Below are 26,054 nucleotides of genomic sequence, written 5' to 3'. Positions count from 1 at the left end.
TTAACCTCTCATGCCTCAGTCTGAAAAATGGGGACATTACCAGCACCTCCCTTCACTGGATGGGAGTACTAGAAGTGATAATAATGATGCTTAGCGTAGTTAGCATAGTAAAGGTTCAAAAGACGTTAGCTATTTTATCACTAATATTAAAAAGTCAGATCTTTTCGTAGTATCCAATAACCACACACTTACCTTTGTTCCATGGCCAGATTAAAAAAAAAATCCATTCCCCCAGCTAGGGGTAAGACGGGGCTAAATGTATTAAGGTAGTAGTTCTCAATAGGAGAGGGGGATGATTTGAACCCCCCAGTCCCCACGCCTGCCCCCCCCCCCCCCAAGAGTACCTCTGGCAATGTCCGGAGACACTTTGGATCACCACAACTGGCATTTAGTGGCTAGAGACCAGGGATATTGCTCAACATCCTATAATGAACAGGACATTCTCCACAACAAAGAATTATTCACCACCAAACATACATAATACCGAAGTTGAGAAACTGTCCTAAGGAAACATATGCGGGCTTTATGTAGCATTATGGCAGCTGGAAACCTGGCCTGAGGCACAAAAAAAAAAAAAAACCTCTCATGCCAAGAACAGCAGTTATGGCAAAATGGTTTTGTTCATTTACAAAAAGGCACTATTCTGGAGTCTACATTTGTCAGACTAAATATCAGGGTGAGTCCAAAAGAACAGATAATCTGACAGTATCTACAAAGAATGATATACCATGACTAAGTAGGATTTACTCTAGGTAACCAAGGCTGGTTCAATATTGAAAAATCAATAAATTTGGGGCGCCTGGGTGGCTCAGTGGGTTAAGCGGCCGACTTCAGCTCAGGTCATGATCTCGCAGTCCGTGGGTTCGAGCCCCGCGTCAAGCTCTGTGCTGACAGCTCAGAGCCTGGAGCCTGTTTCAGATTCTGTGTCTCCCTCTCTCTGACCCTCCCCTGTTCATGCTCTGTCTCAAAAATAAATAAACGTTAAAAAAAAATCAATAAGTTTTATCCACCATATCAATAGGTGAGAAAAGAAAAATTATAAGATCATATCAAGTGATGCAGAAAAAAATTAACAAAATTCACCCATTCATGATTTTTAAAAAAATATATATCTCAGTACAGAAACAGAGGAGAACTTCTATAAATATCTGAAAGTTTAAATCATACTTCACGGTGAAAGACTGAATGAATGTTCTCTCTGTACAGAGACAAGCCTAGAATGTTTACTCTCACCACTCTTTTCTTTTAACATAGTACAAGAAGTTCTAGCCATTGCAGTAATAAGGGGGAAAAAAGTACACAGAACAGGAAAAAAGGAAATACACCTATCTCTACATGCAAAGAGCCTGACTGTCTACACAGAAAATCCCAAGAAATCTAGACAAAAACTCAAAGAACTATTAAGTGAGTCAAGACAGGTCGTAGGACACAAAATTAACAAATATCAATTGCATTTCTATAGAGTACCCATGAACACATGGAAATTGAAATTAAAAACATATTACCATTTCCATTGCTCCAAGAAAATTAAATACTTCGGTGTACGTCTAACAAAACATTTATAAGATCTGATGAATGGTTAAAACAAAAAATAATGATAACATCAAATGCTGACAAGGATGCAGAGAAAGTGGGACACTCACGCATGGCTGATAGAAATGTAAAATGGTACAGCCACTCTGGAAAGTGGTTTGGAAGTTCCTTTTAAAACTAAAAATGGGCTTACATACAACTCAGCAATTGTACTCTTGGATTTCTATCCCATGGAAATGAAAACTTGTTTTCATGCAGAAACGTGTACATGAATGAATATTCACAGCAGCATTATCTGTAATAGCCAGACCTGGAAACAATGCAGATTTCCTTCCCTGGGTGAGTGGTTGAACAAAGTGTGGTACGTCCGTACCATGGAGTACAACGTAGCAATAAAAAAAGGCAAACTATTAAAATAGGTAACAACTTGAATGGTCGTCAAAGAAATTTTACTGAGTGAAAGAAGCCAGTCTCAGAAGGGTACATACTGTGTAATTCAATTTATGTAACATTTGTGAAATCACATAGTGACAGAGATAAGAACAGATTAGCAGTTGCCCAGGGTGAGGGATGTGGGGGAGCGCAGGAGGCGAGTGTGGGTACACGGGGGCAGTGTGTTGGAGTCTTGTCGTAATGGCATAGCCAAGAATCTTCCACCACCCCCCCCCCCAACACACACACAAATGAGTGTGTATGTGACTGGAGAAATCTGAACGAGCTGTATGTTTTGTGCCAATGTCAATTTCCTGGTCTTGATCATGTACTACAGCGATACAAGATGTCAACACTGGGGGAGACCGGAAGAAGGGATCCCCCTGCACTGGATCCCCCCCCATACATTTCTTCGCACCCGTGAATCCATAGTTAATTCAAAACAAAAAAACTTTAAAATTTTTAAGAAGACTAAATCCTTAAATACGTCACTAAAGAAGACAGATCAATGGCAACTAAGCAAGGAAAAGTGCAGGACGTCACTAGTCATTAGGCAAAGGCATACCAAAACCACAAAGAGGGTCTACTACATCCCCATTAAGATGGCCAAAATTTAAAACACCACAATATGAAGTGTTGGAGCAACTGGAGCTTTTATAAATTGTTGGGAGGAATCCAAAATAGCAGAGTCACTCTGGAAAAACGATTTTCCAATTTCTTATACAGTTAATGTACACTTACCATCCAAACCCACAATTCCACTCCTAGGCATTTACCCAAGAGAAATGAAAACATGTATCTACACAAAGGTTTGCACACGAATATTTGTAGCAGCTTTATTCGTAATGGCCCAAAACTGGAAGCAACCCAAACATCCGACAATTGGCAATAAACAAATTATGGTTCGTCCATACAATGAAATATTATTCAGTAATAAAGAGAAACAAACTACTGATACGTGGAATGATGTAGATGAATATAGAAAGCATTTTGCTAAGTGCAGGAAGCCAGACATAAAGGACTACATACTTAATGGTTCCCTTTAGACGACATTCTAGAAAAGGCGAAACTAGAGACCGAGAAGTCAGGTCAGTTGTTGCCAAGGAGTCCAGTGGCATGGGGATGGGACTGACTGCAAGGGAACTTCTCAGGGCAAAGCAAACATTCCACATCTTGACTGAAATGGTGGTCAAATGACGGCATGCATTTGTCAAAACTCATCAAACTGTACACTTAAGAAACAGGTGAATTTTATTACATGTAGACTATACTCCAATTTTTTCCCCCAAAATGGGGGGAGACCAATGACCAAGGGTCTAGTAAAGTGCACCAGTTAAGGATAGTTTCTTGCGTATGTCTGCAACAGGCAGAGTCTGAGGAAGCAAGCCTACTTAGCCAAGAGTCCCAAGTTTAGGGTCCAAATTCAGTCCACTGTCACTCAATTTATGCCTCTAGCAGTACAGTGGGCTTCCCTCGAGGGTCCTTGTTATTTGGAAGGAGGGATTACAACCATTAAGTGTGAACGTGAGCAGGACCAAAAATGTGAAGAGGTGGAAACCCTAAAGTTTTGAATGCTCTCCACAACGTGAGCAAGACAGGACTAAAGAACAGATGCAAACCCACAAAACAACTAAAACTGCTTCTGAGTCTTGCTTTGCTTCCATTCGACTGGTATTTCAGAAAATGCTTCATAAGCTTCCATGCCAGGCAGTTTAGAACATTCTCTCTAACTCTCGCCATAATCCCTAAAGGTGGGCCTCCCTCCTGAGGCTGTAACAAAGAGGGGGAGGTAGCCAGTGCCTTGGGGAAGCGCTTGGGTTCTGGAATCTCCGTGCTTGTGTATGTGTCCTAATTCTGCCACTGGCTGATGGCTTGGAACAGTCCCTGAATCCCTTTGACCCCCCAGTTCCAGAAATAATATTGATAACGGAAAGTAGTCAGAATCCATTCCCTGCCTTCCTCTCTCTGTAAAGTGCTATATACTTCAATACTGTGCCTCAGGGGCTCTGCTTTTGAATGAGTCTAATTCAGTAGCTGCCCAAGATTGGTTTTCTGATCCCCTAAAGAGGCAGCTCAGACGGTCTTGTCTGCCCTCCTAATGTCACAAAAGGGGAAAGGAAGTCCTCTCTTCCACTGTCCTGAAATCTGTCTCCCTGCTTTAAAAATATACACCTACATGGAGGGGGTGGGATCTCAAGGAATTGGTTTATGTGACTGTGAGGGCTGGCAAGTCCAAAATTCACAGGGCAAGCTGGCAGGCTGGCCGTCCTGACAGGAGCTGACGCTGCAGTCTTGTAGCAGAACTTCTTCCTCACTGAAACCTCGACTTTCCTCTTAAGGCCCTTCAACTGATTGGAGGAGGCCCACCCACACTTTAAGGATAAACTTGTATTCAAAGGCAACTGATTATCAACATCAACCACGTCTACAAAATAGCTTCAGAGCAACAGTGAGGTTAGTGTTTGATTGAATAACTGGGTTACTCAACGTCATAGCCCAGCCACGTTAACACGTGAAACTACCCATCATACGTGTCAAGTACGGTCGTCTGATATACACAGAGAGGGTTGAGAGTTTCTACTCAAGTTTTCAATAAAAGCAGGAGCAGGCTAAGGAAGGGCAGGACTGTCTGACAGAAAAATACCTACCTGGCCCCTTTCTTGGGAACGCTCAATTCCACAGGTGGTCCTACTGTTTGCACTGCTCTCCCAGAGGAGCTCTGGGACAGCAACTAAAAACATTTCAACCTCGCAAGATCTAGTAAAGAGATCTGAGTGATACTACAAAAAAAACAAAACAAAACAAAAAGGCAAAAACAAAGATGCAGACTGCAACCTCTCAAAAATAAAAAATAAAATTCATTTATTGAGGAAGGAAAAGTTTAACACATGATCCAAGTGCAGAACCCAAAACAAATTCTTCTGTGAGCTCCTGCATGATCTACCTCTCTACACATACCCTGTGAGAAATGACACCCACGTAGGCACATACGCGGTATAATATACACGGTACCGTCTGGTTACCAACACCTGTTGGATGGCAGTTTTTCATATTCGTCTTATTTGCACATTCATCGACATGGTTTACAAGAGAGTCACATAAATTCATTGTTCGCTAAAAACAGCTTCCCCAGCATCGCCTTGATTTCAACAAAAGAACACGGCTTACAGCAGGCACCCTCAACCCTCATTTCCCCGCGCCCCCGTTCTGGTGACCACATATCAGCACCACTTACATACCCCGGCCAGATAATGACCCGGTGGTACAAAGAACAGGGAAGAAATACCACAAGCCGATGCTGTCGGAGCAAACAGCCCTGCAACCAGCAGGACTAATTAAATTGTCTAAAAGTATTGACCATGATTTCAAAGACAAGCCACACCCTCTCCTTTTCCCCTAACGGTCTTGGAGATTTGTAATGTACTTTGGAAAATTTAATTCTAAGGCAGACTTGGAGCTGACTCCCTAATCACGAGGTCACGCGACTTGTACCATGTGTCTCCGCTGTCAGGAAGTGGCGTCGGGTTCTGACCGGGGCCGATGCTGGGGGCTCGCCTTAACATCTGATCGGCTGCGAAATACAAGCCACTGATACAGACCCCTTTGCTGTGAGCAGTGAATAGAGAGAGCTGTAAACAGACACAAATTGAGATTTTGCACTTCCAAAAAACATGAGGTGAATACGTAGTGTTATACAGAGTAGATATTCTATAATTCAGGAAGGGAGATGTTTGGGAAGAAAAAAGTAAGCCAGGAGAATGGGGACGGAGGAAAGATTTCCCCATGTTCCTTTCTGGGATCATCACTTGAAGACAAGTGAATAAACTGGAGCTTGTACCTTTCATGGGGGTAGAGTGAGCAGTGAGCACCAGCCAATGAATCCAGCCAGAGAGGTGAGTGGCAGAGAGGGAGGGCGGAAGCTGCAGGTTCTGAGCTAAGATACGCCACACATTCATACGCATCTGGCCCGGGTTTGTGCAGACGAAGGGCTCCTAGCAGCCAGACAGCAGCACAATATACAAATAACGACACTTGTGAATGCTGACAACTTCCAGAAAACGACACACAAGATGACACATCATGCTCTTCCCAGCCATTTGAGGGGAGGTACGCTGCTGACAGAGAGTTGGAAACCTGCCAAGAGCAGCGTTTGCAAACAAAAACAAAACAAGGGTCTCTGAGAAGCCACCTCGGGGTTACTGGAAATCTGAGGCTGCACTTGGGGTGGCTGGGGGAGGGGCACAGAGCCTAACAGTGTCGGCCCGAGAATCCCACGGTTTGCCTTTGGCCCGGCAGATGCAGCCTCACACTTGAGAGCCTCGTTGCCCCTAATCAGACTTCTGTGTATGCTGGGCCTGCTTCACCAGGGGCCAGAGCAGGGCACAGGGAGAGGCTGGGCAGCTGGTTCCTGATGAGCCATGGATAGAAAGGGAAGGCCCCCTGACTGCAGAAGCCTCGTGGGCAGAAGAGCAAGCTATCCTGAGCTGGCCCAGAGGGCTGCTTCCCCCTACCCTCCATCTTCTGGCTGACCCTTTACTTGACAACCTCACAACCAGAAAGGCCCATGGACAGGGCCCCCCTTGCCTGGCTCTTCTGAAGCAGCAGGAGCACAGGAAAAAGATCAAACGGGGACAAGGCTGTGCCAAATTAGCTTCCAGAAGCCCCAAAGCTAGTGGTGCCGTCTCTCCCACACACGTTTTCTAGGCCAGGGACCCTGAAACAGTAGTCTGCATTTTGCTAAGACCTGGGACCAGAGGACCACTGTTTTGTGCCACCCAGTCCTCAGGTCAAGTCTTGCTACCCACCGGACAGGATGGCCTCTAGCAGCTCCCTGAGTTACAGAGGCCTCCAGCACAGAGGCTGTGGGCAGGACACACATCTGATTCCCTTCTTCTGGCATGTGCCTTCTCACTGAAAACAACTCTCAGGACTGCCGTGGAAAGACGGCTGGAGCCCAGGGCTTGCAAACAGATGAGTGCAACTCTTGAACCCACTTTGGTACCTTCTGCACCTGAGGTTTCACAGGGCAGGGCCGCTGCCCCCTTCAGCTAGAATCTGAGTCCCATAAGCACCTACTGGTGACCACAGAAAGGGTGGGTGAAAACCGTCATTCTCCTAAGGGAGACCAAGTCACAAGTGATCCCATCTCCCTAAAGTTCATAAATTATTAGTAGGCTGGGAGTCATTGCAATGAGAATTTGGCTTTGGAACAGAAGAGAGAGAAAAAGCCAGGCTGGGGGCGGGGGCGGGGGCAGTCAGAGCCCTTACAAGCTTTGGGGAAACACAAACAAACAGGACCCTGATGAAGCTACGATGCTCTCCAACTTTCAGGGCGAACTGTGTCTCCAGGTCAGAAACGGCCTGGTGACAGGAGAGGAGGACAGCAGGACCCTATTGCACACACATGAACACACACACACACACACACACACACACACACACACACAGCTCAGGGGATAGAGACTTAATGAATGCCTTCTGAAATACTTCTCACACCAACAGGGGGGAGAAAAGGCAGCCAAAAGCAAGGCCACGAACCTTTCTCTGCTTTCTCCACAGTTTGTTCCCAAATCTGAAGGCTGGCCTTGAGGTGAGCCAACACCGAGGCTATTTCTGACACTCAGGGAGGCATGCAGGGGGAGGGACGGGGTCACGATTAGTGTTTAAAACATACGGGACCGAAGTCCCTACCGAGTGGTTCCCTTTAGAAGAAGTCCAGGTCGTGGAGGCAGCCCGGGGTGGGGAGCTGCTTCCCGCCTGTCCCCCGTTGATTGTAAACAACCAAGCACCACGTGTAGTGTCAGACCAGCTGCTTCTTAATTCTGTGAACTGAACTTCACGCTCTGTGCTCACTGGCCCCGTCTTCTCATCCACGGCGAAGTGTGGGTGTCCTCCCGACGTGCTGGCAACTGAACGCTAGCGTGCCATGTGCCCGTCGGGGGCCGAGGCTGAAAAACAGGCCTCAGCGCACGACGCGACCATTGTATAAGCCTCCTGCGGAAAGCAGCACATCCCACTCGGCCATCCTTCCTCGGCCCAGTGCACTGGCAAACATATCCTGAGTCCTGCGTGTCTTCTCAATATGAAACCAGGCTGGTCAGTGGGAGGCAAAGTCCATACCTCCCCACAGAGGTACACGTGAAAATGATCCTGATTAAAACCTCTGGGGTACTCAGACAAGGGTGCTGAGGACCTAAGCACACATTTCCTAGAGCAAGTTTCTTTTCAGCAGGAGAAACCTAGTAAAAGCTTACTGAGGAAGAAACAATCCACAATAACCCCAGATCTAGAGACAATCTAAAAACAGAAGCTAATTTTAAATAAAATATAAATATTTTCAATTTAGGCAGGACTTGATATCTTTCGGAAGCTAAAGCATCTAAGAATACAACACTGTGACCCACACGAGGAATTTGGAGGAGGTGTTGCCAAGGGTCACAGGCAGAGAGAGTAAAGATTAAAAGCTCCAGCTCTGGAAGTCTGGTTTTTAACTACTAGGTAGGTCCAGGCACCTCCTGGAGACTTGAACAGGTTGGAGGAAACTGAGGTAAAATATCTGGGAGAGGTATGAGAAAGAGAGAGGCCCAGCCTTCCCACTCATTTAATCCAGGCCTGGGCCTGGAAAGGAGAAAACAGGAGGTGGGGGATGCTAAGATTTTTAAATAAAGTGAGCTGTGCAACAGGAATAATTGGGTGAGGTGGGTCAGAAGGAGGGAGGCAGGTAAGGGAGGAGACAGGATGAGGGAAAAGAGTTGCAAAGTTCTGGGTTAATGTAAGTACAAATGAACAGGGGTGGCCCTGCCACTAAGAGGGGCCTCTGCATATCTGCTACCCACTCTCTCCTGTGCCCCCAGCCCTACCTGGCCCAGGGCACCCAGCTGCCAGGTAGAGGGGCTCCTGGACAGCAACCTCGCCTTTCCCCAGAGCCCGGACCCTATCTGAGGCTCTGGGGCCAGGGGCTGGGGAACACACAGGGGCGGGGCGGGCAGATCGCTATACAAAGGCACTGGTGGAGTTGATGAAGACAGGAGCACTGCTTGGCTGGATCAGCTCGTAGAGGGCCTCATACGTCCCCACCACAAAGCCCACGAAGCCCAGGATGCTGATCAGGGCGTCCTTGGCGATGGTGATGGGGCTCATGCCCTCCGAGTAGTAGGTGGTGATCTCCAGAAGGGGCGGGATGATGAGGGCCAGGGCGCTGCTGCTCACGGACCCCACCAGGGAGATGACCAGGTCCAGGCGGGGGATGAGGATGGCCAAGACGCCTGCAGGAGAGAGAGGACACGCCTGCTCAGGACTGCCCGGAGCCGGGAGAGACCTCCTCACTGCTGAGCAAATTTAGCACGAGTCCTTCTTCCAGAATGGAGAGCTCCGCAGAAACTTAGACATTGTCCCATCCAGTGTCTCTTTGCACAGATGAGAACACAAATGGCCACAGGTGTCGCACAACCTGGGTCTCACTGCAAGGCTGGGACTGGAACCCAGATCTCCTGGCTTTCAGCTTTTCCCGCTACAGCATACGACCTCCATCTTTCCGAAGCAAAGGAACCAAATTACACTCCTGGGCAGCCTGGTCCCTACCAGAGGAGGGAGGCGGACTGTTTCTGTGCGACTGGTCATTTTCTTCTGCCGAGGGTACCTCCCCCACAAACATCTCACTTAACTGACAAGAAACAAAATGGGGGGGGAGCCATCCTTCTGGAATGCTATCAGAATAAACCCCGTCTCACAGAGCATTTTCCTACAGGGAAAGTAGATATAGCTCAGCGTGCAGGCTCACCTGAGGGGCAAGGCCCCACACGATGGCCTTGCGCCCGTGGCTCCCACACCAGGCGGAATTGACGAAGAACCAACCGCAGGCCGCCTTAGGAAACCCCGTCAGCTTCCACCCTGGGGCAATGACGGTGCTGCTGTCACACCAGGGGGAGGAGGCCTCGCCGACCGCACTTACTCCAGCGCCCGCTGAGCCCGCCGTTCTCACCTGACTCAGCTTTCCGCCGGGGGCGAGGCGCGAAGGCCACTGCTCCACAAGTGCCCCGAGGACTGCGGGCTCTGGCATCGGTGACATGGGGGGGGGGGGGGGGGATGTTACCGCTCCTTTCTATTCCCCGGTTTTCTTGTTGGCAAATGAGGATACAAATGGCTCCTATGTCACAGAGATACCCTGATGGCCCAACGGGGTTGCACAGGCACCTCACAAAAGGCCTGGGGTACAAGAGGCTCACGCTAGAGTTGAGAGCATCATTCTACTATATATGCTGCTGCCCATGCAACTGCATTACTGACTCATTACTGTCTTCCCCACGGCAGGCTCCAACCGGAGGTCCCCAGCATGGAGACCGTGCTCCAGAGCACATCCCTGACCTCACTGGCTCCTAAGAGTCACATCTTACATGGGGGGGGGGGGGGTTCAGTTCCCCCTTCATCTCACAAAGCAGTGTAGCCGAGTCGTTCTGAGGAAGGCATCACAGTGGTGAGACTGCCAGACAGACACCTCAGGCCGATGCACCCCATTTTACCCTCGGATCAATTTTACTCCTCAGATGGGGCTGTCTGCATCGATTACTGTTTCTTTGGCTAAACTACAGACAAATGGACTGGGTTGCATGTAGAAGCCAGGTTTTGTGAGACGCACTTGCTTTTAAGCTGGAATAGCACTCCCTGTAGCAAGAGAGGAGGCGACGTGGGATGGGGGCTTACCAGGAGAGGGACAGGTACACGTCTCCCGTCTCACACTTCCTCTGAAGCGATGTCAACTTAAACAAATCCAGTTCCTCATTCACAGCGGCCATATTTCAAGGACTTAACAGTTGCCTGTGCCTAATGGCTACCGTCCTGGACAGCACAGACCCAGAATACTCCCCTCGCGGCAGAACATCTAGCGTCTGATAGACAGCACAGCGAGGCAGCCACTCGTTGGCAGAATCTGCCTCGGGTCCATGGGTATGTAACTTCACAACATGGTTACTGTCCCCAGGCAGATTCAATGATAGGAAGGGACAGAATGCAGGCCCTCAAGTGTCTGGTCACGTCACACACCTGACGATTAAGAACATACAGAACGACACCTGCAGGAGGGAGAACAGGGGTGCTGGCTGATCACACAAAGAGCCTGTCTGTGAAGAACTGGGGGAGTCAGGTGCCGGGCTAACTTTCCCAGGGACGCACTGCAATCATTTAGCAGAGAACCGGTATACAGTCAGCCCTGACCTCTCTCTGCTTTGCAAAGGAAGTAAGACAAGTGTTTTGAAGCCTGATAATAAAAGGGGGCACAAGGATACTGAGCCTCAGATCTGCTTCTGCCATCGTTTTATAGCCCTGAGGCAATCCCTTCCTCTTTCCTTATTCTAGTGTTCAACCGTAATGGCAATTATCCATCAACACCCTCGCTGTTCTGAAGCCTTCAGGAAGCCCATAAAAAGTGTAGGCTTTTAACTTGCACTGCAAGTTAAAAACAGTATGTTTCAGCCCTTAGCTATTTCTATATAGAGTTGGTGATATCCCTCAAATCTTCAGGGTTGAATTTGGAGGAAGGATAAAACTAAATTGTAAACTAGGGCGCCTGGGTGGCTCAGTCAGTTAAGCGTCCGACTTTGGCTCAGGTCATGATCTCGCGGTTTGCGAGTTTGAGCCCCACCTTGGGCACTGTGCTGACCGCTCAGAGCCCGGAGCCTGCTTCAGATTCTGTGTTTCCTTCTCTCTCTGCCCCTCCCCTGCTCATGCTCAGTCTCCCTCTGTCTCTTAATAAATAAACGTTAAAAAAAAAAAAAAGACTAAATTATAAGCTGATGACAAAATGGCGTTCTCATTACGGACAACTTAGCGCTCAACGAGAATTGATCTGCTGTGTGGTCCGTGCCGTGTGTTCCCTTCCCCTCTCTGGGGTCTGCGTCTACATCTGCCTAATGTCAACCTCACAGTGACGGCTCCCACGGTTCCAATGTGGGTGAGGGGTGCGGTGGCAATAGCACTGGGGCAGCAATCAGATCTGAGCCCCGGGAGAGGCTGGTAAAGGAACGTGGTTGAGAGTGCAGGCTCTGGACTCAGAACCTGGACTCCAATCCCAGCTCCACCACTAACCAGCCAGCTACTTAACCTACCACTAAATAGGAGTGGTCACATGAGACCGTTTCACATCGAGATCTCAGAGCACTCAGAACTTAAGTGCACAATAAATGAAATGTGAGTTAATACAATCACCGGTCCCAGCATGAACGGGTTCACCATTTGGAGCCTCAGCTCGTTCACCCACGAGGTTAGGTGACCATACGAGCCCTGGATGAGGACTGAAGTCTCACCCACCTCTGACATCTTAAGGAACTGTACAAAGCAGGTTTAGTCACTTAGGAGTGTGTTGTGGGATCCTTCAACTCACTGTCAAGTGGGAAGCACCATGTCCTGCTCGACTGTGGCCCAGCAGAGCAATGGGATTCCTCTTCTAGAACAGATGGGTATGCCCTAAACACAGCTTCCAGCCTGCCTGGTTTTGTGCCGTTAAAGGGAGTGTGAGTTATTCTTCCGGTGCCAGCCCCTGATCTCCATGGATGCTCCACCCCACTGAAGAGAAGGGTGTCCTTTATCAGAGACAATAAGCCTGAGGAGGAAAGAAGTCAGATGACCTGCCTGCGCCCTCCCAGCTCTGAGTCTGACATCCCCTCTTCCTCTCTCACGTTAACCTGGGGGACATATGGTACGTCGTGATAGGACTTAAGTGAGGTCAGATGTGCTCTATTCTATGATAAGCATTAGGTGGAAACAGTGACACAAGCTCCTGCGATTAGAATCTTTTCTCAGATTAGACAGAGATGTTCCACTTCATCGTGACATTTTAAAAGCAATCTAAAAACTTGCCCTTTGTGTTTGCTACAAAGGATATACACGATAAGGGCGCCTAACAAAAATATCTCTAAATAGAGATTTTTTTAAAGTGGCAAAACTTTTCTCTTAAGGCCAGGATCACAGGGCTATCCTAGCTGGACCAGATACCACAAGCGAACCCCAAATAAAGCCTGACATTGGAGAAAGATAATGAGGGGGGTGGGGAGAAGGCAAGAACAGTAAGCCTCGCACTAATAATGCAGGGGGAAGGGGAAGACAAGAGGACCCAACCAAATTAGCACAAATAGCCCCAAGGGCTCAACTGCAGGGGTGCCTGTTTTGCCATCATGCAAAATGCGGCCAGCCAGCTTCAGCTAATTCCAGACATGGGAATCATGTACTTAGGAAAGATGTGGGAGTAACCAAAACCTCTTCTAGCACTAAATGTCTTTACTTGGAGTTAAAGCCCTCTAGAAAGAGAAACTCCAGAAGGTAGAGATCTCAAAGCAGCCAACCAGGAATATCCTCTCCCTACTCTCTCCCTGCTCCCCCACAAGCACACCCCATACAAAGAAGAACACTCCCACAGCGCACTCCCAAACAGCAAGGCAGCGCCCTCTGGAGCAGCTTGGCTGTGGCATGTGCAGAAATGGGGGACTGAGGACAACTCAGCTAGTCCACGTGATTAGTCAAGAGGGGTCCAACGGTATTACAAAACATGTTCCCTTTGGGTTAAGAGACACTAAAAATGTGACCTTTTGACTGCTGAAGCACCAGGGGGCAAACGACCATGTTCAGAGATGGAACTGACTGGGATTCTAGAGCCTGTGGTTTTAGACCGGCAACCGAAAGAGCTGACGTGTGCACAAGAGAAGAGAAAGCACTTTAGAGAACACACACTTACAGAACTATGCTGGACACCTACAGCCAGCCCTATGTCTGGAAGCTCTTCCTGCTGTTTCGTTGTGATCAATGCTGGTGCAACCCACCTGTGTTACTCTGAATGTCTAGAAATGTACCTTTAAAATTAATACCAGCCTTGGACACAATATGTCATTTCATTTAGGGGGAGTATAAATTTTAAAAAAATACAAAAGCAAGGAAAACAACTTACATGTCCAACACCAAAGGAGTAGTTTAGTAAATATGATCCACTAATATAATAGAATATTATATGGTCATGAAGATATTTATGAAGGATACGTATATTCATGACATAATATCAAATAAAAAGCAAAAGACAAAGTTTCCTGTGTATACTATGATTGCAACTATTTTTAAAAGCACCTATGAGGATGAACACAGAAAATAAAATGCAAAAAAAAATTATTTTAAGTCAGTGGGATATTTGGAATTTCTTCTTCAATCTAGACATTCTTGAAATGTTTCTACATTAACTTTTTTTTTTTTTTTTGAGCAGTATTTTGGTAGAAATTTCAAATCAGGCTCAAAGCACCTGTGCCAAATCACAGAAGTTTCGACTTGAAAGAAATCTTCGCAATCTGGTACCCTGCACATCTATCTTCTGGCTGAGGAAACTGTGGCCTCGGGAGGGTTCCCCAGGGACCCACAGTGCACAGCTAACTAACACCACTGCCCCTTGTCATTGTAGCTGCAAGATGGAGGGATGGGAGGGAGCACAAGCTGCTGAGAAGCCACTCTGTTCGGACCTGGCAGCTTCATGCTTGACAGGGTTTGGCTGCTTGGAATGTTCCACAGCTACGCATTCCAGTCCAAACAGGCCTTTTAATTGATAAGGCTTTATGTTATTACGTCTTCAACAATAGGTTTCTGAAATTTTCATATGTAACCGAAGTAAGATGCTTCACATGGGAAATGCCACAGAGAATTAGTTCAAAGCACTGAAGGACAGATTAATGCCTCATGGAACCCAAAAGAACTACTCTTTCTACACTTCTGAACTCCCTCTGGCACCAGCCTCTTTCAGCCTCTCCTCCTTGCACATAGGTGACCTGCGAAGTCTGCAATTGAAACATAGGGGCTGGAAAGAAATACTGTTTCATATGAAATCGCAACACAATGAACACCATTCTCTGATGCATGTATTTTCCCTTCCCCTCCTGTCCAAGAGTCTGAAATTAAGCACCAAAGAGTAGACACAGAAGTCTTTGCAAAAAGGGGGAGAGTGGCAAGAAAGTCAAATTCCCAATGCAAAAAAAAAAAAGAGTCTGGACCAAATTCCCCTGTTTCCTTTGGTGGGTAGAGGGTAAGGAAGAGGAGGAAAAAGACAAGAAAACACCATAAATAGCAATAAAACAAGCTCCTATTAAAATGTATGGGTGTAATAGAAAACAATCAGTTCCAGCAAAGTTCTAAAATCATACACCAAATAACCTTATGCAGCAAAGATCTGAAAGTACAGGAAAAAAACAAAAACAAAATAAACTCATATAAATACATTTAAGTTGGTGCTGCAGTGAAATGCCTCTCCTGAATCCCACAATCACTTCACAGTCTCCAGGGAAGGGAAAAGAAGCCCGGGTGTTCAGAGATGAAAAGGCTGCATCATTTAATAGGCTGACGATGCAATGCTAAGTCACAATAGATCACAGAAAGGGAAATAACTGAATGCACTTGCAGCTTGAGTCAAAAGCAGCTTGAGTCCTTTGAGCATCATGCTGTAGAAGGGAGATGAGACCCACAGACAGAGTCAGGAAAAGCAAAGCAAAATCCAGGAGACATCTAAGGATAGCATGAGGTCTATGAATCAGAGACTCCTGGCTCCTGCAGGGCGCGGTGGAAAGAAACCTGGCAGGAAGCAAGACATATGCTGCTGGAGGCTAAGCCAGGTTTGAGAAGAAAATGGGGCCAGGACAGGAATCAGGCCCAGCATCACCGCCCCAGCTCTCTGGGCAAGGAGAAGCTGGTGTCTAGGCAGTTAGAGCACATTTTGCCTAGACAGACCTACCTTTTCTAGAGAAACCACTACGAAAAAAGCCAATTATTTGAACCATCCCATCCTTGCTTCCAGCACCCTTTGGATTCCAGAATCAGAACACTGAGAGTTGACATTATACACTGTACACATGAAGGCTGGACTTCAATACTTAGAGGTAACCATCCACAGAGGAACACACGTATCTGTGTTAAAGAATGACAGTTGCAGGCAGAAGACAGGAACAAAATCCAGAGCATCTTAGCGCATATTAAGGCAAATTACTAGAAAAGCAAAGATACGTTACAATTGTTTCCTTTTCAGTTGCTTTAGGGCAGCAGTGGCCTGTAGGTAGCTCTGGGCACTGGATTAGCTGCTGAGTGGGCTTTTTCTATAGGCTGGACTACAGAGGGCCAGAAGGTCTGCCAAACAAAGGCTATAAGGAGAAGTCAGATTCTTGGCTGCCATCAACTTGCTAGGGTTGGCAAATGCAAGCAGTCCACTCGTTGCCTGGCTCTTCCCCAGCCCCACCCTGCAATAAATCCTCAGACAGAATATGCCCAACATTAAGTCAGAAGGTTTGGTTCCTCAGCTCTAGTGACCTCCTTCCATACAAAGATTCAGGACGCTGAGCTTTACCCACATCCTTGAAATAAAATGAGAAAGAGAACTGCAGGTGGCTTGAAGAAATCTGTTCCATGACAGGCATTAGTCTGTTCCCTTGAGACAGTTCATTCTGGGACAGGCACTAGTCTGTTCTTTGAAGAGACATTCTAGGACAGGAGCCAGTCTATTCCTTGAGCAGATGAGTCTGAGATAGGCACTGTTCAGTTCCCTTGAGGAAGTCCTAGCTGGTAGAGCCACCAGTCTATTTCCTTGAAAGGTCCATTCTGGGATGGGCACTAGTCTATTTTTTGGAGAAGGACCATTCTAGGATAGGTACTAGCCTGTTCCCTAGGAAGCCCATTCTGTGGTAAGCAATATCAGTTCTATTGAGAAGACCATTCTGGGGTTGGCACTTTCCTTAAAGAGGTCCTTTCTAGCACAGGCACTAGGCTGTCCCTTGAGGTCTCTTCTAGCACGGGCACCAGGCTGTCCCTTGAAGAAGCCCATTCTGGGATAGGCACTAAGTCGTTCCCTTGAGGAGGCCCATCTGGGATGGGTACTCATCTGTTCCCTGGAAGAAGCCCATTCTAGAATAGGCACTAGTCCGTTCCTTTGAAGAGGGTTTATTCTGGGATAGGCACTAGGCTGTTACCTTGAAAAAGTTCATTCTGAAATAGGCACTAGTCTGTCTCCTTGAGACTGGTGCCTCAAGTCCTTTCTCGGGTAAGAACTATTAGTCTTGCTGAGGAGACCATTCTGGGATAGGCACTAAGCTGTTCTCATGCGGAGGCTGATCCGGGATGGGCAGTAGTCCGTTCCCTAAAAGAAGGCTGTTCTTGGATAGGCACTAGACTGTTCTTCTGAGGAAGTTTATTCAGAAATACACACCAGAATGTTTACTCAAGTAAGTCCATTTTGAGATAAGCACAATCAGCTCTATTGAGGAGACCATTCTGGGATGGGAAGTAGTGTGTTCCCTTAAAGAGGTCCATTCTAGGTAGGCACGATACTATTCCCTGAGGAGGTCTATTCTGGAATAGGCACTAGTCTATCCCCCATGTCTAACCTCTACTGCCCTTCTCTTGTCAACAGTTAACCCATAACATCATTTCTGATCTTCCACACTATGAGTAAATGCTAGATAACTTTCACACAATTTATCCCTAAAACACTCCATTCTGGTTCAATTTAAAAATCATACAGGCCTATTTTTATTCCAAAGATAGAGCCTTGGACCGGATAATTTAAGAAGTTCCCACGGAAGTCTCAATATAATAAGTCAAGATAATTCTTTTCCCAAAATAACACAATTTTTAAAAATAAAATAAAAAGCCCAACATAGCCAAAAAGTAACATCTAGATTCAAGTACTGTGATCTGGAAACAAGTTGCAAATCTCCTAGAAATTTACATTAGGTATTATAGACCAATTTATTCAGGGGTTCTCTATTCTATCAACTCACAGAACCTACCAAAAAAGAAAAAAAAAAAAGGAAACATTGATTTTTATTTTAAAATGTACATCGGTTTCCACCAACAGCAAATAGAGTAATATCTTGTCTCTTAACTCACACTCCAGGGTGTGTGGTCAGGGAGGAGAAATAAAACACAAAGGTAAAAATCAAACACCTAGATTAATCAGTATACATTTTCTAAGAAACACATTTAGTAAACGTCTAGAAGAGTATCATATAGGCCCAACATGAAATCTAAGCAATAGATTGTCACACTGGAAAAGGATTATTTGAAAACACAAATAAACATGTAGTGGCTATCAAAGTAACCTATACTCATATGCATATGGTTTAAATGGCTCTCTTTTACACTGTTGCCTTATTTTACCCCAAGGACACGGGATAGTAATTCTACATCTTTACTATGAATTATGACCACCACTGTAGCATTTTACACCATATCTACAAATAAACTTGTGTTCTCCTTCCCATACCCTTTCGAGTACATATACAATCAATTCACTTCACCGTCTGGCCGGGCCTCAACTACGCACCTGAGACATCAGGCCATGTTCCCCGCTCACACACTACAACTGTTTCAGTCCACCAGGCTCTTCTCCCTCAAGAAAGCCCTGAGGACTGGGTGCCCTTTGGGGAGAAAAAAAAAAAAAAAAAACGAAAGCAATTATCTCGTCTTCTACTCACATGTCAGGCAGACCAGCACAGTGCGCACGAACAGGTCTACCACCAGCTCGCAGTGCTCGGGCACGCGGGACACGAAGAAGGGGATGATGATCTCGGCCGGGACATAGAACTGGAGGGCGTAGGTGAAGAAGATGCCAATGGAGTAGAGCAGCTTGACCGACTGGTACAGCCTGCAGAGAGAGAGCCAAGACCCATTCCAAAGCCTGCTCTATGCCACAGCACTAGCAGTGAGGGGGCAAGACGGTCTCGCCGTGGCCATGTCTATCCAAGTCACCGACGCGCGTGTCCTTCAGACCCAGCAATTTCATGTCGAGGCATTTACCCTACAGACATACTTGCACGTTGCGTAACATTTTTCCCTCCAAGTATGTCACTGTCACATTGTTTACGTATGGAAGGCTGAAAACAGTTTATATGTTAGCCAGTGGGGAACTAGTTACATCATAGTGTCCCATACAGCTGTGAAAATAGGAGGCAGAACTACAGGTGCTGATACGGAACCAGCGTCAGGATACATAAGTGAAAAATGCGTGAAGCAGGACAGTGCCTACAGTGTGCTACAAATTGTCCAAAAAAAGGAAAAAGAAGGAAAAAACACTCCCTCCCCCCCCCCCACACACATGCATATGACAGTCTTACATACTCTAAACATCCCCAAAAGGAAACACAAGAAATTGGTAATGTGGTTGCCTCTGAAATGGTAAACTGTAAAACTGGGGACTTGGGGAAGCAAATGGAAACAAACATATTCTGTCTACACTTTGAACAGCTGGAATCTTTACCATGGACATATAACCCTTCAAAAATTAAAACAAAAATGCAATTAAAGCATAACAGGCCTTTTTCTATCCTTCCCCTTCAATTCCCTGTTCCCTAGAATCAGAAGGGAACCACATGACCAAGAAGCAAGAGCAAAACCCATCTTCCCACACCACTGTGGCTGTCTTCCTACCACTGCATCACGTGTGGCTCGGAGACGGTTAACTCACCAACAGATAGCTCTGTCTTATCTCTTGCCTAGAACTGTGCAGAGTAGAAAACAAGCCTGATCCATAAGTACTCATGGATCTGAAATGATCATTCCAGGGAAGGCTACCCTGCCCCTTAGCAAAAGCTCCTCTTCAAGCAAGACCTTCATGCCTTCAGCAGCAAGAAACACTGGCCTCCCCCACCTTGTTGGAAATCTATTTAAAAGTGGTGACTGCATTGTGTATATTGTGCATGGAGTTTCTCTGTGGTTGAACTTAATGCCTAGAAGATGTTCTGATGCTATAAACAGGAGAACATCCTGGGAGAGACTGAGTTTGACAAAAGGCCTTACTTGCTCCAAGAATAGATAATAAAAACGTTTTGGAAAAATCAGCTGGTGCCTCTATAATTAAACTCGGTACAACACCAAAGCCTTCTGGAGTGCTGGGAAGTCTGGAAGCAGGATCATCACCTGCAGGGATGGCTAAATAAATCGCGCCTGAATGGAGGCGGAAAGATGAGAGTAGCTGGGTTTGGAGTGTCAAAGGGACGACGACAGGTGCTCATCCACGGCTTTAGATTATGTGGGCTGCTTCTGCTGTTCCTGATCCATTCATCTTCAGTTATGCCAACCTACCACCTGGCTCTTGAAAGGGCAGGAACATTTGGAAACATAAAAGCAGGCATCAGAGCGAAAGGGAAAGACTTTCTGAAAACAACAGCCCATTGCAGGACTGCCACTTGGCTGGCCACACCACAACTCTTGTCCCCAGACCCCTGCTGATTAAGGGCACCCTGGGCTAAACACTGACGACAAAACCGAATAAACACTCTTCTCAATTTTTTCAACCTGCCTTTGTACAATGCCTCACTGATCGGAGCTCTAACAACATGCACAGGCAGGTCAACCAGGCCAGCCTGAAAGGTTCCCTGGTCCCCAGGGCACTCAACAAGCTTCTCAGTGTCTGCTCAGCTGCCCTCCACAATGAAATTCTCATCTTCAAAACAGAACTGTTGCTTCAGACACACCCTGCGACAGCTACCTTTTCAGGAAGCATTTCAGTATGTCTCAGTGTTTCCCTGCAAGATAGTAACCAAGAGTTAAGCAAAGTGAGGTACAGAAGGGCTCCCCAAAGCCCCAAGTCCACTGTGAGAGGCCTCCACCCACTCATCAAGCTGGTGACTGCCACGGGAGAGGCACAGCAGAAGCTGGGAACCCAGCCTATTCGCCCTCTTTTCTCCCTGTCTGGAATGCTTGAGGTGAACCGATGGGATGCTTGGCCCTTCCAGGTTCAGATTTCTAGGGAGAAATGGCATACTACCTGATCAACCAATCCGTGTGGCATACGCCTCCAGAGGAATCCCTCCTCTAAACAAAGAAGAAAGCTCAGGGCAGACTTCTCCTTCTGATCGCACCAGGAGAGTATGACGAAGCACTTTCTCACACATAGCATTTGGTCTTCCTGACAATCCTGGAAGAAATGACTACTCCTGGTTCCCCAAAGTGGGAGCTGAGGCAGTGAGCAGCTGTGACCTGTCCAAGGCCACAGAGGTGAACATGGCAGACCGCTCCTACCCTCTATGCCCCAGTTGCTCCCTGAAAACATCTCTTCACAACATGCCTCACAGTTCTAGCGTTTAGTCCTCCTTTTTGTTCAAAAGGCATCTACTGGGTGATGATCGTGTGCCAGGCGTTGTGCCGGGGGCTGGGGTAGAATGCAGAGCTTACGGTGGAGGGAGATCACAGTGCAGGTAAACAGAACATTATAGCACTTTGGAACAGGAATTAGGCTAGGGTCCGAATGGGATCCTGTAAGAACAGAGTGAAGGGGCATCTGACCTAGCCTGGAGGTTGTGGCGGGTGGAACAGCAGAGAAAGTTTCTCAGAAAGAGTGGCTCCTTGACTAAGTCTTCCTCACGGACTAGGAAGGAGGTGCAGGCAGGGCTACAGCCGGAGTGGTCCTGACAGGGACGTTGCAGATTTTTGTCTCTGCTGGAGGAGCAAAGGGAGGCCCCTGAGGGCTCTCGCCAAGGGAATGCACCCATGACTGGAGTCCTGGCTCGTACAGGGAATGGGAGAACAGACCTGGAGAAGGATTAACACTAGGACAGGCAGATGGGTCAAAGGGCTCAGTGGGAGGCCAAGGAGGGACAGTGCTGGCCGGGGGCAGGGGCGGGGGTGGCAGTGGTGGGCTAAAGTGAAGTAAGCTGATTTAAGGGGTGAGTAGGAAGAAAATCCACGTTCTGACCCATGAATTTAAAAAAACATCCAGGGGTATCCAGGTGGCTCAGTCAGTTAAGCATCCGACTCTTGATCTCGGCTCAGGTCATGGTCTCACGGTTCGTGAGGTCGAGCCTCACATCAGGCTCCGCACTGACAGTCGTGAAGCCTGCTTGGGATTCTCTCTCCCCCTCTGTTTCTCTCAAAATAAATAAGTAAACATTTTAAAAACTACAAACTAAATGAAATAAGCGTCCAGGGCTCCCACGCTTCCATCCTTCCCCACGTACCAACAATTGGGCAGGTTGAGGGTTATGCTGCCTTGGATGTTAGCTCCAAACTGCAGGTACCCCAGGCACCCCAGACTGATGTACAGGGCGGTGATGATGGCCATTCCCACGTACAGGATGACCGGAAATTTCTGAGGATCCTTCATTTTGTTTTCAAGGGGCAGAACCTATAAGAGTAGTGAGAAAGAAGAGAAAACACAGGAAAAAGGAACATTAATGGTGAAAAACAAAACTGTAATGGGCTCAGAAATAACTGCTTTAGCCCCAGGAGACAGAAACAAATCCAAGCTATTTCCTCAGAGCTGGAGGAGAGGCAGAGCCCGCTGTGTGAGCCGGGAAGTGCGGGGAGGCGAGCGTGGGCCGGACTGGGACCAGGACCCCTGCCCAGGCCAGTGCTCTGCCTCCGGCTCCAGGAGCCCCATGGGCGGGGGGCGGGGGGGGGGGTGCTCTCTGCCCCTCAGCACAGCCGCACAGCCGCCGGCAGCCCTCCCACCTCATGCCCACCCGGCACGATGGGGAACAGACCTCGCCTGAGACCACAGTTCTGCTAACCTGTCCGAAGAATGCAAAACACAGGTCAGGGAACACTGCCACTCTAGTTCCCGGAAACTTCACAACCTGCTACCACCTGCACCTGGCCGGGCTCACAAGGAAGAGTGACAGTGTTGAGCTGTCCCACAAACCATCTTTGATCTTGTCATGACACTCATTTTCCTTGAACGCTTGCGGTCACGAGGCAGAGTGGGTCTGTGCCAGACACACCCCGGCGGGCAGGGAGGGCCCGCTGCAGGCCCGGCGCCGTGAGGGAGCCACAGCCCTGCACTTCCAACCGGCCCTCGACATCCCCCCCCCTCCCCCACCAGCGCAGGGGGCCTCCAGCTTCAGGTGATCCATATCCGGTTAGAAACAGTTGCTAAGCTTGCTTCCGGTTACCTTTCGTGGACAGTCTAGAGAGCCAGAGGGCAGGCAGCCCGTCTCCTCCACGTCTGCCAGGCCTGGGCCAGTGGCACAAACACAGAGCCTACCATGAACAAAGAGTGAGCAGGGGCCCTGCACCCACACACGCTCAACAGCCCTCAAATCCAAACTAAGAGTCGAAACACAGAGAAATCTCAAGCAACAGATAATAATGATCACAGGATGACTCCACATCCAGGCCTTGGCTAATGAAAGGAAGCAAAGAACAACGTCTGCACTGTGCTGTCAGGGAAAACTGGTAAGTTCCGCACAATGCTCCTTCAGAACCAGGATCTCCAGGCAGCTTTCCACATTTACTCAATCTCTTCTTTCCAATCCCAAGCACTTGAGAGCTCGTTTCTCACCGCTACAATACGGGGTTCTGTTTGTGAGTCAAGGTGAGACCATCTTCCTGGGCAGCGAGAAGCTCCAAGAAAGAGCAAAGGGAAAGGTGTAAAACCTCGGGACAACAACTTACACACTGATCCCTCAGAAAGTCTCCCCCGTGATGTTAGGGCCTTAACACATCGCACCAATCCCACCAGGGCAACTCCTTAGTATTTTGACAAAAGAATCGATCCAGCTTCTAGGTTTTCTTAAAAGTATATCAAGTGACAGGGAAACCAAATGGGGATAAAAAGATATTCCCTGAAAGGAAAAGTGTCTTCTTCCCTTTTCCTAAGCTGTTGGCCAACAGTACTACTAATTTTCTTCAAGGAAGAATTCTGGAACTTTATTATGAAAAAATTTAAATAAAAATCAAATTAGGTGCAAATGAGTGGCAGATTCCTCTCTTTAGGAGAAGAACTTGGTGAAATCATAGCAATGGTGGGGGAAGCTAACTAGCAGTGAGAGCTAAGGCCATTTATCTACACACAAAAAATATAGCACACCAATGTTCCAGGGCAGAGACATTATTTGTGCAGCTACTGATTTAATTCTAAAATCAATAGTATTATTAATAAAAATTATTAAATACTTACTGTGTGCCAGGGGCTACGCAAAGTACTTTACACACATCTCATTGAATCCTAACAACTACTAATCATTAAGTTCACTTTTCAGAAGCGAACAACAAAGAAGTTAAGTCCTCACACAAGGTCACACAGCTGTTCTCTGGGAGAGCCAGGACTCAACCCCAGTCAGTCTGACTCTAGACCCTGCACTCCCAATTGCCATGTATTATTGCTTATTGCCCACATAGGTGATAAATATGCAACAGAGAGGGTTTGAAGGCAAACATTCTCAAATCACATACAATTTGTTTCCAAAACCCCAGTGGAATCCCTGCATTGCTGTTCAGGAGCTGGCCGATAAGTTTCAGAAGATAATTTCTAACAGCATTTCCTCAGCCTTCCAAAGAGCAGACCTCAAGGACACCAAGGGTGACACAGAATCACAGCGAAACTCTTACCATCCCAATGCCTTCAAACGCAAAAATGGCCGTGCCAAAGAACAGAGGGTAGGTCTTCCAGGGAGCCACCAAGGGGAGGCGGCTGGGGTCTGGGATATTCTGAAAGAGAAAATAAAACAAAGCAAAGGCTATACAGAGATTCGAGATTTGAACTCCAACATCAGACAGGTCATAACCTTTTCCTAGATTCAAGATCCTCTAAAAGGAGAAAGTCTGACACCTGACATGGTTCGGGGACATTTAGTCTTTGTATTTTTTTTCCCTTCAGGCTTAGAAAACCCCTATTTGCTTTGGGGAAAGACTATATCCCAGTGTACTATAAAAAACTCAAATGCTGGAGCTTGCATAAAAATAGTCACATTCTTTCATTAGGTAATCCCATCCCCAGAAATTGAATCCGAGTAGGGAAAAAAAATCAAAATATACATGCTTATTTATTTTTGAGAGAGAGACAGAGAGAGAGAGAGAGAGAACGTGAGCAGGGGAGGGGCAGAGAGAGAGGGAGACAGAGGATCTGAAGCAGGCTCCAGACTCCGAGCTGTCAGCACAGAGCCCGACGTGGGGCTCAAACCCACCAACCGTGAGACCATGACCTGAGCCGCAGTTGGACGCTTAAACAACTGAGCCACCCAGGCGACCTGATTATGCGCTGTTTTTAAAGTAAAAATTGAGATAACTAAGAGCACATGAAAAACCGCTTACGAAATAATAGTGAGAACATTCACTTTTAAAATTTGCATATTCACTATAATGCCACTACGTAAACACTCCACATGGATAAAGCTGCTTTTCTCTCTTTTAATTCTTATAAAACAGTTTGAACACCTGAAAAATTTTATTGATACACACATGATAGGAGTATTGGAACATTAGGGATAAAATGGCAAAAAAAATAAAAAGCATTTAAAATTATAGGCAGATGAAAACCATAGCACTTGTTAACTGCAGGTACCATGTACAGGTGTTGAAGCATGGAGGTGCAGACACAGAATCCTAGCTGGCTCACCACTGAACAACGGCCCCCAGCGACGGAGCATTAAAGGAACAGGACTCAACAGGGACAGGAGCTGTGCTTTCAGAATGTGGCTTTTGAAACCATGCGAATACACTGCTTAAATATAAGAATTGCTTTTTAAGCTGCCTTTATAATGTTTTTTTGTGGCGCCTGGGTGGCTCAATCGGTTGAGCATCCGACTTCAGTTCAGGTCATGATCTCATGGTCTGTGAGTTCAAGCCCCACGTCAGGCTCTGTGCTGACAGCTCAGAGCCTGGAGCCTCCTTCGGATTCTGTGTCTCCCTCTCTCTCTGCCCCTCCCCCACCCATGCTCTGTCTCTGTGTCAAAAATAAATAAACATTAAAAAAAAATTTTAAGCTGCCTTTATAATGTTTTAAAATTGGTTTAACTATAGAGGTATTTAGACAAATATGGGGCATGCTCTAACAGTGTGACAGAATAGTACCAGTGAACAAAAGGAGATCTAACGTTAATCTCTATAATAGGCTTCTCTTTGAAAGTTTTCAAAGCAATTATACTATAGTTTCCCTAAAATATAATTTTAAGAATGCATTTTTTTTCCTTCCTGAGCTTCTAAGAAATTGCTTAGATCTCTTTATAAAGTATTTTACTACCTGGAATGAAGACAGACTAATAAATATTTTTGCTCTACGATGAGACAAAGAGTGAAATTACAGTGCCTTGAAATTACTCCTGAGTCACAGTGTAACTTCTGTGGGCTTCCTGGAAACAGGAGCAATCGGT

The 26,054-nt window shown here is 46.9% G+C and overlaps 1 protein-coding gene across 4 annotated transcripts in view; it reads right to left on the bottom strand.

Moving 5' to 3' along the window:
- Nucleotides 1-26,054, bottom strand: part of SLC36A1 (solute carrier family 36 member 1) — a 154,999-nt gene that overhangs the window by 104,513 nt on the left and 24,432 nt on the right. For 3 of the 4 annotated variants that reach the window (XM_053907047.1, XM_053907049.1, XM_053907048.1), the window contains exons 8-10: nt 24,295-24,393; nt 21,924-22,090; nt 18,444-18,613 (exon numbers count right to left, since the gene is read on the bottom strand). In XM_053907047.1, the coding sequence (XP_053763022.1) occupies nt 18,444-18,613; nt 21,924-22,090; nt 24,295-24,393 (436 nt within the window). Of the gene's footprint in view, nt 1-8,263; nt 9,231-18,443; nt 18,614-21,923; nt 22,091-24,294; nt 24,394-26,054 lie in introns of those variants that run through there. The other variant, XM_019464472.2, reaches the window with a different exon arrangement.

Source organism: Panthera pardus, unplaced genomic scaffold (genome assembly GCF_024362965.1).
Source record: "Panthera pardus isolate Hobbes unplaced genomic scaffold, ASM2436296v1 HiC_scaffold_2, whole genome shotgun sequence".
NCBI classification, from domain to species: Eukaryota; Metazoa; Chordata; class Mammalia; order Carnivora; family Felidae; genus Panthera; species Panthera pardus.
The sequence above is the reverse complement of the archived record's forward strand: the minus strand, read 5'-3'. Positions and strand labels throughout refer to the sequence as shown.